Raw genomic sequence first — 19,092 nt, forward strand, 5'->3', positions numbered from 1 at the left:
TCACATCTCTGAATTAATTTTTTCATCATATCTTATAAAAAAGTTAAGTGCTGGATAATGGTTGAACATTACTTCACCTTCAGCAATTAAAAACAAGAGACACAACCGATCAATTTATAATCACAGTGTTTACCAGTGTTGAGAACCTCCATCTTTCCCTAACCTTAACCAAAGCACATTAATTGTCTGAATCAGATTACCTCTCCCTAATTCCACTGTGGTCCATTAATGGAATTTCTTTGTATTTAAAAATGCTTTGTTAATCACAGTCAACAATTTCAATTCAGGTAATGAGCAACAAAATTATTTCTATATGGAAACAGCTGTTGATTTGAATACTAAGCAAAGAATAAAGGACTCCCTTTGTTACTTTTGCTTGCACTCATCATGCTAAGCTAACAGGATGCAGGGAAAAAAACTAACAGGGGAGGCATCAACCATCCCATAATGCTCCACAAACAACAAACTCAGCGTTATTTTCTAACGACTGGAAAGAAAGTGTCATGAAGTGCGGGTGGTGTTGGTGGTGAGGCAGAGGCAGCGGACCCAGGTTAGATGAAAATGTTGATTTAATAATAAATAAGTCCAGTGACACGGCAGCTCGCACAGAGACACACCGACGACGAACAGACTAGACATTGACGAAACATTGACGAGGACCCGACGAGGAACAAGGAACACAGGTGGAGTTAAATACACAGGAGGGTAATCACAGAGACGAGACACACCTGGGAACAATCAAGGGGAGGACAGGACAACGAAGAGACTTAAGGACACAAAAAACTCTAAATGAACACAGAAAACACAGATCCTGACAGTACCCCCCCCTCAAGGGCGGCTACCAGACGCCCAAAAAAAAAACCACAACAAGGGTGGGCGGAGGGGCGCCGGAAGGGGGGCCAGAGTCCAGAAAAAACAAAAACACAACAAGGGTGGGCGGAGGGGCGCTGGACGGGGGGCCAGAGTCCAGAAAAACAAAAAACAACCCACCATCGTGGGCGGAAACACAAGAAGGGCCAAGAGTCCGAAAACAAACAAAAAACTACCCACAGGGTGGGCGGAGGCAAAGGAGGCAGGAACCACGGAGGTGGTCCGGCGGCCGTCCGCGGCGCTGGAGGCGGGAACCACGGAGGCGGTCCGGCGGCCGTCCGCGGCGCTGGAGGCGGGAACCACGGAGGCGGTCCGGCGGCCGTCCGCGGCGCTGGAGGTGGCGATGAGTCCCGGGGGCCGCCCACAGACGGCGACGACGAGCCCCCCGAGGCAGGGTCTCAGGTGGAGCACAGGGGGTCTCGGTCGGAACGCTGGGGGTCTCGGTCTCGGGTGGAACGCAGGGAGTCTCGGTCTCGGGTGGAACGCAGGGGGTCTCGGTCTCGGGTGGAACGCAGGGGGTCTCGGTCTCGGGTGGAACGCAGGGGGTCTCGGTCTCGGGTGGAACGCAGGGGGTCAGGGTCTCGGGAGGAACGCAGGAGGTCAGGGTCTCGGGAGGAACGCAGGAGGTCAGGGTCTCGGGAGGAACGCAGGAGGTCAGGGTCTCAGGAGGAACGCAGGAGGTCAGGGAGTCGGGGTCTCGGAGGGAACGTAGAGGGTCTCGGGAGTCGGGGTCTCGGAAGGAACGTAGAGGGTCTGGGTCACGGTAGGAACACAGGGAGTCTCTGGAGGAACACAGGGAGTCTGAGTCGGAGCGCTGGGGGTCTGGGTCTCGGAAGGAACACTGGGAGTCTCGGAAGGAACGGCTGACTCGGCCTCGGGTGCGCCGGCTGGAACGCCGGCTGATTCGGCCTCGGGTGCGCCGGCTGGAACGCCGGCTGATTCGGCCTCGGGTGCGCCGGCTGGAACGCCGGCTGATTCGGCCTCGGGTGCGCCGGCTGGAACGCCGGCTGATTCGGCCTCGGGTGCGCCGGCTGGAACGCCGGCTGATTCGGCCTCGGGTGCGCCGGCTGGAGGCGAGCCGCAGCGAAGCCTTGGAACCGGCCGCGGGGGCGAGCCGCAGCGAAGCCTTGGAACCGGCCGCGGGGGCGAGCCGCAGCGAAGCCTTGGAACCGGCCGCGGGGGCGAGCCGCAGCGAAGCCTTGGAACCGGCCGCGGGGGCGAGCCGCAGCGAAGCCTTGGAACCGGCCGCGGGGGCGAGCCGCAGCGAAGCCTTGGAACCGGCCGCGGGGGCGAGCCGCAGCGAAGCCTTGGAAACGGCTGCGGAGGTGAGCCGGAGCGAAGCCTGGGGGCCGGCTGCGGGGGTGACAGCTCCGGAAGGCGACGAGGGGCCGGGTCCACCGGCGGCTCACGTCGCTGTCTCCGGGCTGACCGTGGAGGTGGCGGCTCCGGAAAGCGACGAGGGGCCGGGTCTGCCGGCGGCTCACGTCGCCGTCTCCGGGCTGACAGCGGAGGTGACGGATCCGGAAGGCGACGAGGGGCCGGGTTCACCGGCGGCTCACGTCGCTGTCTCCGGGCAGACAGCTGAGGTGACAGCTCCGGAAGGCGACGAGGGGCCGGGTCTGCCGGCGGCTCACGTCGCTGTCTCCGGGCTGACCGTGGAGGTGGCGGCTCCGGAAAGCGACGAGGGGCCGGCTCCACCGGCGGCTCACGTCGCTGACCTTCCGGATGGAGGTATCGACGGGGGCCGAATCCGGGGGGTGCCAACACCAGCCTCGTTCCCCGGAAAAGCTCCCGCTGCAGGTCAGAGAGAGCTTCAGCCAGTGTCCTCTCCTCCCTGCCGGATCTCCGCCTCGATCCGCTCTGCCCTTTTGGAGGGAACCTCCTTAATGCTGCTGGGTCCATCATGAAGCGAGCCTCACCGTTCAGTCTGGTCGGGTCCTACTGTCATGAAGTGCGGGTGGTGTTGGTGGTGAGGCAGAGGCAGCGGACCCAGGTTAGATGAAAATGTTGATTTAATAATAAATAAGTCCAGTGACACGGCAGCTCGCACAGAGACACACCGACGACGAACAGACTAGACATTGACGAAACATTGACGAGGACCCGACGAGGAACAAGGAACACAGGTGGAGTTAAATACACAGGAGGGTAATCACAGAGACGAGACACACCTGGGAACAATCAAGGGGAGGACAGGACAACGAAGAGACTTAAGGACACAAAAAACTCTAAATGAACACAGAAAACACAGATCCTGACAGAAAGATTAATTTAGCTCTGCTACTGAGAATGAGTTGGAAAGGTCTGTGCATTCACTCGGTGATTTATGTTCCCACAGCAGCCCAGAAACTAAAACTGAGTGTTGTTTGACTTAAAGGCACTTCACCTTTGAATGTTGGGTGGCAGTAATGCAATTTTACAGTTGACCACTTGTTCATAGTGCATCTATGCATATCTTTTATTCTCAAACAGAAAAAAAAATAAAAAATACACTTGCTGTGACAGTGACCAATTATTCTGAACAGAATTTTCCCAGAATCATGACTGAAGTAATATTTTGAGTAAAGCAAACTTCTTTTATCTTGTATCTGGTCTCTTGTTCTGTCAAGATAAACGTCATGGTTGCTTGAGAAAACCAGCAATTTTTCCTTGAGATGACAATTTAGATTATGATAATGAGTAGTTTTTGTGCTACACCCAATTTCACAGTTTAGTGATGCTGCCATCATGACTCCTGGGGGGATCTTTAACAGTCCATTCATGCATGCACCAAGATTTTCATCTTGATTTAGGAACTTGTGCTATCAGTGACAGCTTGTGCTTAGTGGGTACCTGGGCGAGTCATTTCAGTGATCACAGATGACATCCTCTTCTATGAATTTGCTTCAAATTCAAATATTTGCTTACAATAAAGCTACAATGCTTCCAATGTATTCTAATGGCTCTTAAGCAACAAATGTCTGAGCAAAATTTTATAATTTAACTTTGCTCAGACATTTGGGCTTTTACAGTTACTTATATAACTTATGAAGTTGTACAGGTAACTTAATGAGAGCTAAGAAAAATTACATGTGAGACCCCAAAGCTCCAACTTGGGGCTCCTCTTATTTGATATATTCGTGCTCCCCCCATCAATAACAATTAATGCAATTAGTTACCGTAACTACACAGATGACACACAGCTCTACATTAAAACCCATCTAAAACCATTAAAGTACTGAACAAATGCATAGAACAAATCAAGGTGGGTGTGTGGCCATAACTTTGTTCAGTTGAATAGAAACTAATTATTTTTTGGATCTAAAGAGGATTGATCCAGAATTGGCATACAGCTTCAACTACTACAGCAAGAATTTACTCATACATGTGATTGACCATAACAATAAAGAATGACTGCAAACAGCAGGAAAATTAGTTTAGTTGAATTTACCTGCATGTCAACAACCCTTTTATCACTGAATGTCAACACGTAGATCGTTGCTTGGCCGCCGACATAAAGCGTGTCACTTCCTTCCTGGTGGTACATGCTGATGTAGTTCTCAGGCTTGTTGAAATGGAACCTGGGGGGCTCTGAGTGGGAGAATGAAAACAATTTTAGTAAAATATGGAATGTTGTGACAAATCTTAAGTAATGGGAGTAAAACATGATGCATCAACTGAACATGTTTTAATAAAATAACAGATTATGCTGTCAGGAGATAAGCCCAGAAATCTACAGACATTATCTTTATAAGAATACATATTTTTTATTTGTTTGGTTTGCCAGTTTAGTAATTGTGATCATTTTTAATGTATTTCACAAATTTTAGGCAAGGCTGTAGTACTGCTGGCGGTACATCACTATAGTTGGTACTAAGACATTGTCATTTTAAAACCATATGGACCATATCTAATGTAGTTGTGAGGAACTTCTGCCTTGAACATTTGATCTGGCTAAGGGCTGTGATTCCAAATTGCATGACAGATGTGGGTGTCAAATTTTGATCAAGGTTGGGCCTCATGTCCTGTAAATGAGACTAACCCTTTCTGAAGAGTGTCTATGATTATTGCATGTAAAACTTCTGACCTGCATTGTAATTACAAGTACAACAACTAGGAAGAGGACACAATGTTGGCTTCTGTTCAAAATCAGTTAAAAACAACTTTCAAATCACAGGAAATTAATCCATGACCACAGAATAGATTTTCAACACAATAACAAAAGATTACTGCAGTAAGCGCAAATGTATTTTCTCAAAAATATAATAAAAAGATTATCGAGATTTAACCAGCCTAAGCTGCTCTTGCAGGTAAATCAGAGTCCTGAAGTACTCAAAGCTCTCAACCCCCAGTTTTTTTGTTTTTTTATTTAATCTCCCATCAATATATGGAACCAGGTGAGTATTTCCTGGCAACGAACCAGCCACATTTACAGGAACATTAGCTCCAACATCGCTGCCCTTTCTGGTTTCTCATCAAGCAACAACCCAGTCAACTAGAGAAGTTGGGTGCTAGAGAAAAAGGGCATGTGGTGGGAGCATAAATATCACTGAAAAAATCATGTGGGCAAATTCTATCACATATTCTCTGTCACCGAAGACACCTCCAGAAGGCTTCAAAGTACATTTGAGCATCTCTGAATCACACTTACCTACACTGCAACTGTGCCTTCAGTTAGAAATGGATTGAAATCACTGCTGCTGTATGAAATATGTGAGTAGCTATCTAAGTAATTATAACTTCAGAGAGATTTTGCCACATATAATGATAAATGCTCTGCAACAAAAGGGGGGAAATCTAAAAATGATTACCTTAAACTTTCAAGACTTTAATCAATTTTATCAACCAGAAATTAATTTCTCTGTTTCTTTTCCTGGGATGTGTTTTGGAAAATCTCTTGTCTTCAACTTACATATCAGATAAATGATTACTTCCATAAAATTTCTCTTCACTCTTGTAATAAAAAGGACATTCAGTCTGACAGCAACACCAGAATGAAGAGAGAGGAGGCCCTATAGGTTGCTAGCCAACCAACTATGTTTCTATGGAAACAACAGCCTCCTTCGTTGACGGGAATCTAATTGATGAAACTTGTTGTTCAGACAAAATGAGAAATACCGAAGGATACCCAGTGTGGCGTTTGGCTGTGGGGGAAATTATGAGGCAATCAAACAAACAGATTTATTGCAATATTTACTTTGGCAGCTGACACAGGGGGTGTTACTGATTCCTGAGCATGTCTTTGTTGACTCAATGTTATTTCAACCAAAATTAATGTCTGAGACAAATTTACAACAACCTCAAAGCACATTTTTAAAACAAGCATGACTGTTTTTAACTAAAGTCATTCCCTAAGAGCTAAATCCAATAACTACATAACCCTAAAAGACAAGAACATATGAAATCACTTCAATTAATATGTTTGCCAAAATTATGATTTTAAGCCTTAGTCAATTTTAAAAAGTTACATCACAAAAACTTTTTAAACAGCTTTATTTTATGAAGAGACTTCACATACTTATGGTTTACATGTTGTTTAACATAGCAGACATTTCCAGGTCCAGGTCTTGATGGCTATGAAGCTTAACTAAGGTAAACTCTCAACAAAAATATTTAACATGAACAGAAAGTAAACAACAGAAGAAGAACATTAAAGACAGTGGAAATTGGTAAATCAGAGTTAGAGATCTTTTCAAAGGAGTTGTACTTTATATTTCTATGTACTGTATTTTTCGGACTATAAGCTGCTACATTTTTCCCACGTTTTGAACCATGCGGCTTATAACCTGGTGTGACTTTTCTGTGGATTTTTCTTCAGCCACTAGGGGGCTCTTTAGCAGGAAGTGAATCATTGGAAGTCAAAATTGGAAATCAAAGAAGAAAGTGCTAATTTTCATTTAGAACAAGCACATGCTAGCAGCAGGCACGACGAAGAAATTTCTTCAAATTCATATGATGCAGCTTTTAAGTTAAGGGCCATCGATCTGGCAGTACAGGAGGGAAATAGAGCCACTGCACGTAAACTCGGTGTGAACGAAACCATGGTTCGGAGTTAGAGACGGATTAAGGAAGCAGCCCTCGGCTGAGGCGGAGATACCAGCGGCAAATATATATACATTTCCAGTTTTTTTGTTTGCTTTTTTTTTTGTCAAAAAATGTGTAGGTGCGACTTATAGTAAGGTGCGCTCTGTAGTCCGGAACATACGGTATTTTGAATGTAATAATGTTACAAAGTGGTTCAGTTTTGTTTACCACTTGTCCCTTTAAACATTGCCGTTGAAACTTTGCTTCACTCAGTCTCCCGTTTTTTTGTTGTTGTTGTTTTTATTTAGTAGCAATATGTTGCAGATTACATCTATGTACATGTTTTAATTAAAGCCAACACTTCTGGACCATTGGAGGAATATGAATGTTTCCTTTAAAGGTAAATTTCTGATAAATGTTTTTTTTTTTTTCTTTTTTAACTCACCATTGTTTTTCTCTTTGAGATGTGTTACATGCTTACACTTTGCTTCCGCCTCCTGATTGTTTATTTTTGTTTTTATTGTTGGCACCTTTGACGGTTCACTGGTGGGGGCGGGGCACAGCCAGCCCAGGTGTTTTAGCTGTGCTGGTGGGCACCTGAGAGGGATGAGTGATGGTGGCGTCTACGAAGCTGCCGCAGCAGCGGAGTTTTGGGCGAAGAAAAATTAATTAAGAATACGGTGCGGGAAGGCTCTGGACGAAAAAAAGAGTGCCTTCACCTCGGGACGGATCCATCCAGAGGGGAGCGTCGGAAGTTTTGGCCGGGATGAAGTTTGTTTTTGATTGTTTGGGTTTGTTTTGGGAAAACCGGCTGGACGCTAAAGCATTTTAGCACCGGGGAGTTACGCTTGCCAAGATCAACCACCGACGAAATCACCAGAGGTGCGGTTTTTAGGAAAAGAGAAAAAACTACATATATCAAGATAAAGAAAAAAAAAACTATTAAACGGAGCGGCGGATGAATGAGGGATCGCCCTTTTCCAATGGATGCCAGCTGGTCAAGGAATATGATCTACTGATCGGACATCTAAGGTAAGCCCCGCCACACTGTGTGTTCCGTCAGGTGCCCAGTTTTGTTTTCTTTACTTCGTTCCTTTTTGTGTAAATTATTACACACTTTGTTGCGGCCCCTTCTCTCCCGTGATCAGCATTTTAAAAAAATTAATAAGAACGAGCTACGGTGAGGGTAGCGGGACGTAACAGATGCGAAAGCCTGAGTAGGTGTACAGGAGGGGCCCCAGCATTTCCTACTTAAATGGTGGTGATGTCACTGATTGCATCACTGGGTAAACAAATGGAGTGTTTTCTTTTTTGTGTTTTTTTTTTCTTTCTTTAATGTAACCTTTTGAGTTGCCCTGTGTTAAATGTTTTTTTTTTTTTTTCCTGCAGACCAATTAGTTATATACTGTACATGGGTTTGTAAATTAGATTAATAATCTTATTTCTCTGTTTAGATTTTGTTGTTTGGTTTGGCCTGTTCTATTATGGTATGGTCTAATGAAGTGCAGTTGTGTTGCCAGTTTGGTATAAAACCAGTAAGATGTCAGAGCCTTAAAAACATGCTAAACTATAAAATTCACCAGAAGAACCCGGAACTGGCAGCTGATGCTGCTTTTTGTTCACCTGTTTGGCCATTTAACCACACTACCTCCCAAATAATTACATTCTTCTTCTGACTTAGCTTTCCAGATGTATCTGTCCTTTACAGTCATTTTAAAAGGCAAAACATTCACAATTAATTTATGAACGGTATAGAGGCTTGTGTCAAGAAAATCCGAGCTCATCCCACTTCCCCATGCTGGAGATTTTAGTTTAACAGTAATAATAAATAAAGTTATCTTTAAAATGAATCACTCAAGTGACATCAAGGCCCAACAGTAGACTTAAGTGTCAATAAAATAAATCTGGTTGTGTGTGTTGTTTTGTCTAAAGCAAACTTTGCTTTAATTCTACTTTTTTCTATCTAATCATAAGAAATCATAGTCAGTCAGAGAGAGTCATTAAACAGGAAAAGCAGGTTTCCTGGAAAAAGAGGAAGTTTCCAGCCTGCAGATTTATAAAAATAGCTGAGACTATTACTTATTTTAAAACATGAAAGTTTTAAAGAATGAAATCTAAAACATTTTGAGTAATTTGATAAGATTCAAAGTAAAATACTTATATTAATATTGGTTTACTTGTAATAATATTTACACGAACATTTGTGGGAACACTTACAAGAAAAACAAGTAACTGTAATTTTAGTATTAAATAATTAGAATCATGTATTATTCTTGGTTTCTTTTCAGAAAAACATCTGTAATAACTCACATTAGGATTATAATAAGTATAATTAATAAGTTATGGTTATAAAATCATAAATGAATGATAAATCAGAGAAGCTGAAGAAAATAAATGTGATATAAGTTATGGTTATAAAATTATAAATGAATGCTAGATCAGAGAAGCTAAAGAAAATAAATGTGATTTTGACATTGAACTTGAAATGGTGTAAAAGGTGTAACTGCAATTAAACATCACTGATATGTTGGAGGTAGATAGTAGGTGAAAGGTGAACGGTTAAGGGAAAAAGGGGAACTAACAGGAGAGCAGAGATGATCAACGCCTTATTTAGGTAAAAGGTTGTGCAGGCAATGGACATAGGAGGTTGAGCAACCCTGAGACATTAGCACAGACATCAGGACATAAGGTCTGTAAGACAGTGATGGATATGAGATCATCTGTCTAAGCAGACAGCCAATGAAACAAGCCCAGCAACAGTGCTAGCCAAAGAAACCCTATAAAAGGTGAGTGCAAAAGAGGAACCGTTCGTTGGATCCTCCGGGCAGCTTCGAGCCAAGATCGAGATGGACAAAGAACTCTGCAGCTGAAGAAGAGCCGGGGCCACGGAGCCGAAGACTGTCCTTCTCATGGAGACCAACCGGTCAGGCCCACAACCTGTGGCTTCAAATCGCACTTCTCTCATCGGCTGGGTTCAGACCCCAAAGACAAAGATGAAGACAAAGACAAAGGCAAAGACAAAGAAGAAGAACTGGTGCCTTTTTTCCTGCCAGCACCAAGTCCTGTGTAACCTCACCATCCATGCGGAGAAGAAGCTCATCAGACCTACAGCGATTCCTGCCTTCGCCGATCAACATCTTCCTCCTGCTGCAACACCTTCTTCATCATCAAGCCAGGTCTGGGGTTCGAAACGTCAAACTCCGTCCGTCTCTCTCAAAGGTTCCCTTTTTTTTAGTTCTCAGTATCAGCAGTAGGGAAAGATAGACTAGATGATTGATTTTACTTATTTGATTATTTCTGCTACTGAATTAAGCTGTACTGACCCTTGCAAAACTGCCTTACTAATAAAATATTTAGCATAAAGAAAATCTAAAAGATGTTGTGGACATTCAGTTAATGAGTCACCTTAAAGTTCTTTGATGGTTGTAAAATAGCTGTGATGTTTGATTCTGGAGAGGAAAAAGTTTAAAATGTTTTTAGGTTGCTGGTAGCCCAAATTTAAAACGTCATCCTTGGGACTCGCCCGAGTCACTAAAACCTACCTGGTTCAATAACAAATGCAAGTTGTAAAATAGAGAACGAGCGACCGTTAACAGGTGTGCTCTGTGAAACTAGTTGGCTGTAGGCTGCTCAGTCTGGCTAATTCACAGGGGGAAGAAGGGTGGGACACCTGGATGTAGGCCGTCAGAAAACCAGGCGAATCGTTTCTCGAAACCAGCTTAAACAGAGTTTACTTCAGTTCTGGACAGGGTAAATCCCGGCAGATTTAGGAAACTCAATTAACCCGTTAGAAGGAGAGCTGGTAGCACATCTCCCCTCTCAGAAGAGGAAGTAGAGAGTGAGACAGTAGAGACAGAAAGGAGGGGGGGGGTGTTGCGCAACAACACTTGGTTTGCTTAAACATACCAGGAAATACCACAAACTAGAAGGAGGGACACAATCAGGTTTAGAGAAAGGAAGCTTTGTTGTCTCAGTTCAAAGTTTTCAAGAAAAAGTACTGAGAACTAATGAGCAAAGTGGCCAGAATCCATGGAAAAACATTTAAAAACCAATGGAAAAGTGTTTACAGAAAGAAATGAAATTACACTAAAAAATAAAACTTGTGAGCCAGAGGACATCAACATACAATTTGAAGCTGAAGGGGTTCTGTTGCTTCACAGTTTTCCAAAGTGTCCACTCTATACTTTCTGGGTGGACTAGAGGTGACAACTACAGCAGACATTAAAAGCCAGAACACTTCTCCTTGAGAAAGTCAAACCACTTTAAAAAATCTACTGTAGGAACACAAATTGACCCATTTATGGAAAGCCGGACGTTTTTGTGTTCGAGTAATGCATTAGTTTAATTACAGTATAGTTTGATCTGCTTTCAGATGTTTCCATAGCAGTTTTCGAACTACATTTCCACTGCTCACATCCTGACGTTGAAAAATGTTTTACAAACATGTTAAGAAATCAATTATTTGCCATATAATGTCTAAATCTTTTTAATTATTAATTTTCTTGAACAGAGTTTTATCCCTAGAAGGCCAGACTTATTTCAGATGTATAAACAGACATACAAAGACATAATTAAATAGCTTTGTTACACTAAAATCTCTGGTATTAAACTTACACGAGAAACTGAAGAATTGTAGTGAAAATTGGTTGAATTCTATAAAGATATACAATTAGTATATTTCATACCGTTGATCCAATTAATTGTAAGCCTGTTAGTAAGTTTTAATAATGTAATACAGAACATTAGTAAAATTGTTTAACAGCATCCTGATAGTGAATGTAAATAATTCTCCATGGGCTTAGATAAAACTTAAATTTATTTAATCTTTTTAGCAATTTACAATATCTTTTTATCAGAAGCTTAGTAAATCTGAATGTCCTCATCAGAAATGTATGGAATATGTTGAATCATGCATATTTATTTATTTTAATTATGTATACATATATTCAAATTTACCTTACTGTTGTATTTACACAAACAAAGTTTAAATTGTCTCGATTAAATGACACAAACATTTTGAGTTGTGTATTTTAACCTCCATTTTACTAACTGGGAAAACCAAGAAGACTTACAAAAATCTATCTTACTTAAGATAAAAGTTAAGCGCCTAGCAGAAGTTTTCATGTGACATTTGCAGATGTGTCACACTACAACCACAATGCCAATGCATTTTATGTGAATTTTATGTAATTGGCCAACATAAAGTGGTGCATAATTGTGAAGTCAAAGGAAAAAAATAATACATGGTTTTATGCAAATAGAAATCTTAAAGTTTTGCATTTATATCTAGCTTCTCTGATTCAAAACTTTTTAGAACCACCTTTTGCTGCAGTTACAGTCTTTTAAAGAATATTTCTTTATTGACAGACTAACATTTCTGTCAATTATTCTTTGAAAAACAGTACAAGCTGAATCACACTGAATGGAGAGCATTCTGGAAAATGCACTTTTAAGTTTAGAGTTAGGTTGGTGTAATCCACTGTTTCTCAATTCCGGTCCTCACGGCCCTCTGCCCTCCATGTTTTAGGTGTTTCCCTTCTGCCACACACCTGGATTGAATCTGTGGGTGATTGGCAGGCTTCTGCAGTACTTGGTCATGCAATCATTTGAATCAGCTGTTCTGGAATAGAGACACATCTAAAACATGCAGAGCAGGGGGGGGTGGGAACTGGAATTGAGAAGCACTGTAAAAATCCAAGTTTCAGCAGCTGTACCTGGTCAACAAATTGCATCGCTATTGCTCTCCTGTGTAAAGAGCGACAGCAAGTCATGTCACTTCCTGCTTCCTCACTTCCTCTCAGACTGAGAGACCTGTTTAAAAGGCTGTTGAACTTTCAAACCTTTGTACACACAATTAGTGGTTAGTTCATCATGTTCAGTAGCTGTTAGTAAAACATCTTATTAATCTAACCAATTTCATAAAGTCATTTCCCAAACTCTCTTGTTGCTGGCAGTTACAAAGCTAAATCTGTAGCTTATTGCTACCAACCACATCAGATCCCCACCAGATCACAAGCTTTGGACAACTTACACTTTGAAAGCCAAGGTTTGTACTGTTTAATGATTTTGTGTGTTTTATGTATCGAGATGAAAACACATCATTGCATCAGTATATTTGATGTTGTGAGTTCCCCTTTGAAAACAAGATTGAAGCTAAAGGTAAACCAAACATTTGTTTTGGTCATTTAAGTTGAAGTGTTGTATAAATAAATTAATTTTTAATATTTTGACCTCCCTACAGGTTGTATTTTTTGGGATGATTTCATGTTCCTGTTGAATCTCTGCTGGTGAGCCTTGACACAAATACTTTTTTGTGAAGAGCTAACCCTGTATGAGTTGGTAAGCACTGTGGACTTGATGCAAAGTTATGGACTCTAACTTGTATTTTTTTTCTCCAACTGAAAGGCTTTCTAATTTATTTATATTTGCTATTTTTTTGTGTAACCAATTAATTTGGCTAGCATTAGAATGCTTTAGTGGGCTTAATACTAAAGTAAGAAGTATGGTTTTACAATTTATAAAAGGAAAACTAAAAACTATTCATCCATTTATTTCCACTATGCAAAAGTATGACAATATATCACATAAATCAACACAACATGCATCAAAATTATGGTTATAACATGACAAAGCATGAGAGTTTGAGGAGCCCAAATACATTTGCAAGATGTATTTATGGAGACGAAGGCCAGACTCTCCAGTAAACTATATTTGTTTGCATTTACCAATTTTAACAACTCTTTATTTTATAACAGTGAATGGGACTATTTTGTAACACAATACTTTAACTTAACCAAGCAACTACCTCAATAAAAGTGCTTTATAAAAATCAGGTAATGACTGCTAATGAGTAATCTACACTTGTATTTAACTGTTTGTGTGCTTTTCGTTGTCACTGCTTCATAATCAGCCTTTTTCAACTTTCCTGCTTCTTGCCTTGAAATGCAGGATGTGAAATGTAATGTAGAAATCAGGAGTATTTATTTAGTATATGCAGTTCTAAGAGGTCATGAACTGCCTAGGGCAGAGCAGCTTAGGGCCTGGACGTTAATGCTAAAATACTGACGCTAAAAACTTGGAGAAATGTACTCTTAAAACATGCAAAAAGATTCACTAAGCCCTGTGGAAACCTGCTTGTCGGGGATTATATGTTCTCTGGGGTGCAAAACAGAAATGTCCTGCAGTTAGCAAAAAACAAACAATGAAATGAACAGCTAGTGCAAGTTGTCCATACTTTATACTATAAAAATATGTCAAATATATTTTTAAACAATTTATTGAAGTAAGTCAAGATAATATCTGACATCAATCTGGACTCATGAATATTTATTTCTGTGTTTCCAGTGGTTTTAAATATTTTGTCCTCGTCTTCTTCCTTATTTTATTCTTACTGTGTAAAAACCTTGAATTCTCAAAAGGCTTTTCCCAAACTGAGGCTCATTTTTTGCTTAGCTTGAAAAAGCTGTCCATAAAGGCAGCGAATTATGGCTTTTTTTACCCTCAAAGGACAATGTGTTCCTTGAAGTTAAGACATTTTGAAATTAATGAGCCACTCTTGAAGAAACTAAATTCGAATTGCTCAAAGAAACATGAAAAAGAGTGAAGATGTTGTTTCTGTTTAAGAAACAAAAGCTTCAATGTTGGTTCCACATTTTAAAATTGCAATAATGTTTTTTTAGATCAACCTCCAAGTTTTCTCTTGATGGGTAAATCTGTAAAACTCATTTATAGTTAAGTATGGTTTTGCGAAAAGGTCAATGCAAAAAAAAAAATGCACATAAAAGGTTGATTCTCTGATTCTTTTATTTTACACATTTAATTTATGAGTACATTTTAGTGTCATTAATTTCCTTTTTGTCTGTGTTTTGGGTTTTTCCTGTTGTAGCTGTGCACAGCAAAGCGAGACTGTTTTTCATTTTTCATCTACTGCCTGCCTAATCCAGATCCTAATCCTAGAGCAGGTTCAACAAAACCAAAGTAAAAAAAAAAGTCCAGAAATGGGTCCAAATAAATATTAAACACAAAAGCTGTGGTTTAGTTTACTGTGATTCAAGCTGCACAAATCTATTCATATTGACAATAGCTGGATTTTATGTGTATGCTTAAAGTGAAACATAGCAGCAGCTGCCTCAAATATTTATCCTACAATTCTACAGTTCCCTTTAGACCCCCTGAAATACACCAGTGAGTTGTTTTGCTTGCATTGCTTTTAGTTTTACTCCTCCAGATCTGCCACTCACTCCATTTTCAGCAGCCAAGAAAAAACTCAGAGTACCGAAACCAAACAAAATGATGCATTTTGGTGCAAAATTTTGGTATAACCCTTGATACTGTGGTATTAATTTACCCTGAGAATCCCAACCGTGCCCATCAAGAAGCTACTTTGATCTTTTATGATCAACATCTCACAAGAAGTGACTTTCAAGCAGCTGATTTCTTCATCCTTTCAACAACTTGTTTCTTACTTTGTATGGATCCTGGTTAGTGATGGGCATAATAAGTTTAGGCAGAAGAGAAAAATATTCTTCCTGTGATTACAAAATACATTGAAATATTAGTTTTGTTCTATTTTTTACCTATAATTATTAATCATAGTTTGGCCAAGTATAAACAGCCAATTAATTTGGCTTCAAATGTGTTTACACAGAATGTTTTGCTGTTCTTCTGTTTGTACAGTAACACTGGGAGTTTGACAAGCTGCTAGCTGATCTATTAGCTGAACTATCTCTTCAGGTAGCCAGCCACTTTAGATACTTTAACTAAGCGATGAGTGCTATTTGTTTAGTTTCCAACTAAGCAAACAACGCAATACGTAGCAACCATGTAGAAACATTCCTTACCACATAACCATTTTCTAATTAAAACTGAGTTTTGGTATAATCCAGTCAAATTTAGTTATTGCCAATTAGAAGTAAGTTATTTAAGGATGCTCAGCTGCTTCAATTAAGTTACTCTTAGCAATCTGTTTCTAATTACAAATTAGAATAAGTACTGAGGTAACCTAAGGGTGAGTTATATGGACCTTAAATATTCTGATAATATTCTGTTTTATTGCAATAACAGTGGCAATAGTACTTTCAATCAATCACAGTTTTATCAGCAATGTGTCTGGCAATGCTTCACCGAACACATTGTAGCTCTGAAAGTAAGATGCTAGAGGCTATTTCAGCTAACCTTTACACCAGTTAATATTTCAGTAGTATTTCTATTAATATTTCTAAACAGCACACAACAACTTTGCTCAGTCCAATATAGTGACAACAGTTAATGCTCCTCTATAGCATAAACAACTGAGAGTAAAAGTAATGATCCCAACCTGGCAACATAAAGAAAACACTAATGTGATGAACAAATTGAGACCAATGATAAACAAGAAAGACTGAAAGGTAAATTCTGGGCTCTCTGCCCTTTTGCCCTTTGTCAGAGGTATGCTGGTGACACAATAAGTTGAAGAGATGAAAATGGTTCAATTTCCAACGATTTGGCTGCCAAAAAGTATCTCATATTTCTTAGTATAAAATATATTGATATTTCAACTGTTTAGACATGCCAAACGCTTCTATTTTTGTGTGAGACTAGTCATATTCATATTTTATGATTAGGATAACCAATTATCAATCCTGATTAAGAAAGACACTTTATGCAGTCCATAAAGCTAACATTTATGTTGCTATAAGTATCACTTTTGTTTATGATGTTTGTTTGTGACCTTTTTGCATTACATGCAGACAAGTTCATTTATCTATTAATGAAGTTACTCTATTGTAAAGCACACCTGTCATTAGAGTTGAATTTTTCATAATTGTTTGTTGTACTTAAGAGCTTTCTGAGATATCTTGCTCCTCCTGAGGCTTAATGCACTTACAGTAATAGACCTGAGTGAATGCAGTGCAGTGTGTCTTCTAACTCTCAAGATCCCAAACCAGCCTCAACACCGTGTCTGAAAGATATGAGAACCTCCTTAATGTCCTCATTTGGCTCAAGGGTGCCAAATGAGAACATCAGAGAGTTCCTTGGGGCAGACTGAGGCTTTCGTGGATTTACGCTGACATTCTCTACCTGTACTTCACAGTGTGTCCCTGCCTGCAAATGCATTACAACGAGTTTGATTGATATGACACGCACGTTCAGAGACGTCATCTGGTGGTGCGTTTTTGTGTGCTGCCCCATCCAGAGGGAGGAGAGCGATCTAGATCCAGATAACTTGACACACAGCCACATCGCCATTGATTGCTGAATATATTAGAGGTCTGTGTGCGGCGTAAAAGTGCGTGAGTGGAATGAATAACGGGGACTGGGCTCGAAATTTTCCACTCATTGCTCTCTTGTCCGTTCAAGTTCCCTTTATGAACCAGTATATATGCAGCTATGCATGTTTTTTCCTCCTGTTTTTACTGTACAGCAGCCTTTTCTTATACGAGCCTGATTCATCTGCTGCAGTGTGGAGCAGCTGCCGCGTCCCGCATTGCAGCTCCGCAAGGACACGGCAGCTACAATGAACGTGTCAACCTCCATAGACTCGTATATCATAATAATGACGCTTTCCAGCGATTCCCGGCCGCTCTTAAAAAGACAGCCTTTCTGGAGCAAACAGGCGCCATGAAGCCACCTTTGGCATATTAGAGTTGCTTTATTAGTGCCTCTGGTCCTAATCTCTCGCTGTGCGTCTGCAGGATGTGACAGTGTGGGAGGACAAATTAAAGCGTCGTTGTCCTGGGCATTGCAAAGAGATGTGGATTTAAAGAAATGGAACTCAGAGTTTGTCAAAAGGAACGACAGAAAATCCACAAGTTGCATGAATAGCCCCCAATTTTATGGTACTCCGCAACTACAACTGCAAACAAATTGAAATAAAACCCCCCCCCACTAATCTCATAGGCCTAATAAATATTTTCTAACACAAGGTTAATATGTGAATTTGATTTTGTAAAATAGTTTTTCTTAAGGTGCAAATGCAATTAGATGCTTTGACAATTAGTGCGGGGCCTGAACGCTGGAACGCGCAATTTACACCCCGGTTGGCTGATGAAGAAAATTGATGAAGTGCTCCGATTATTATTTTTCTGTTTGTACTTTTCTCTTAGAAACGGTGTCGAATTGAGGAAAAACAAAACAAAACATTTGAGCGCATCAGCTAATAATGTATGCTCCGTTAATTCATTCACTCATCCAACCATTCAGCCATTCATGTATCCATGACACAGTCAACTCCTAATGAACACGACATGAAAGAATAAGCTTGCAGATATTAATATTAAGCTGAATTATCAAGCTGAATCTCCGAAACGGTCCAAAATAAATGTCTTACCGTGCACAATAAATTTCAGGCGAGGTGACTTTCCGGTAACCACCGTGGCCAGAACCGACAGGAGTATGAAATAATTCATCTTTTCGTGCGGATCTGTCGATCACTGTCGGTTTGTAGGATTTGTAAGCTGATTCCTTCCCTGAAGCCGTCTAGTGAGGTTCCCTCCCCGAGCTGCGTTCCAGAGACGCGCCAATGTTCGCTGGTCCCGGTTCTCTGTCCTCCGTCTCCTCCGCCAGCAGTCAGGTTCGGTAAAGTCGGGGTGTCAGGCTCCACCTCGGAACAAAAGGCGAAAAAGAGGGGGGAGTGTCTCTTGTCAGCGTAGGAGAGGAAATCACAGCTGGGGGGGATTGGAAGTCACTGTAAATCTTTTGATTTGGTCACTGATCTGTGGAGTAACGTCATACCTGTTGCTTACAAAGATGATTTTCACTGATAAGTTTGTTTTTGACAGCGATCTCATTTTCTAGTGTCATCTTCTGGCGTTTAATCTCACATCTTTGATTTGATCATATTTATTTGGAAGAAAGAAAATCCCAAAATAAAATATTTATTTCCTTTCTCCAAAATCATATTGACAAATTATTGTTACCAATCTTTGTCATACTTTAAATTACCCCCTTTTGCCAGTATGGCATTTCACAGAGTTGGAGCACACAGAGAGTCATTGCACTATGTTCTAAAATGTTTTTAAAGAATTATGGTCAGAGGATGGAGAGGCAGAAGGCATAGGGGAGATACAAGAAGGTCCTGTGCATCTGTGGCTTTTCTCCTGGTACTCTGACTTCCTCCCACAGCCCAAAAACGTGCATGTTAGGTAAAGTAGTCTCTCTAAATTTCCCTGAACAGAGAATATGTGTGTGGTTGACTGTGTTGTTATGGATGGATGGATTTCAATTGAAAATGTTAATTTT

General features: G+C 40.9%; 1 protein-coding gene across 1 annotated transcript in view; it reads right to left on the minus strand.

The window, feature by feature from the left end:
* The window catches only part of LOC116717101 (semaphorin-7A), a 58,885-nt gene extending 40,388 nt beyond the window's left edge, over positions 1-18,497 (minus strand). The window contains exons 1-2 of the mRNA XM_032558205.1: positions 18,182-18,497; positions 4,301-4,440 (exon numbers count right to left, since the gene is read on the minus strand). Coding sequence (XP_032414096.1) covers positions 4,301-4,440; positions 18,182-18,260 — 219 coding nt within the window. The 5' untranslated portion in view covers positions 18,261-18,497. The remainder of the gene's footprint in view (positions 1-4,300; positions 4,441-18,181) is intronic.
* Between the last annotated feature and the right edge of the window lie 595 nt (positions 18,498-19,092).

The sequence above is a fragment of the Xiphophorus hellerii genome, chromosome 3 (assembly GCF_003331165.1).
Source record: "Xiphophorus hellerii strain 12219 chromosome 3, Xiphophorus_hellerii-4.1, whole genome shotgun sequence".
In the NCBI taxonomy this organism is placed as follows: domain Eukaryota; kingdom Metazoa; phylum Chordata; class Actinopteri; order Cyprinodontiformes; family Poeciliidae; genus Xiphophorus; species Xiphophorus hellerii.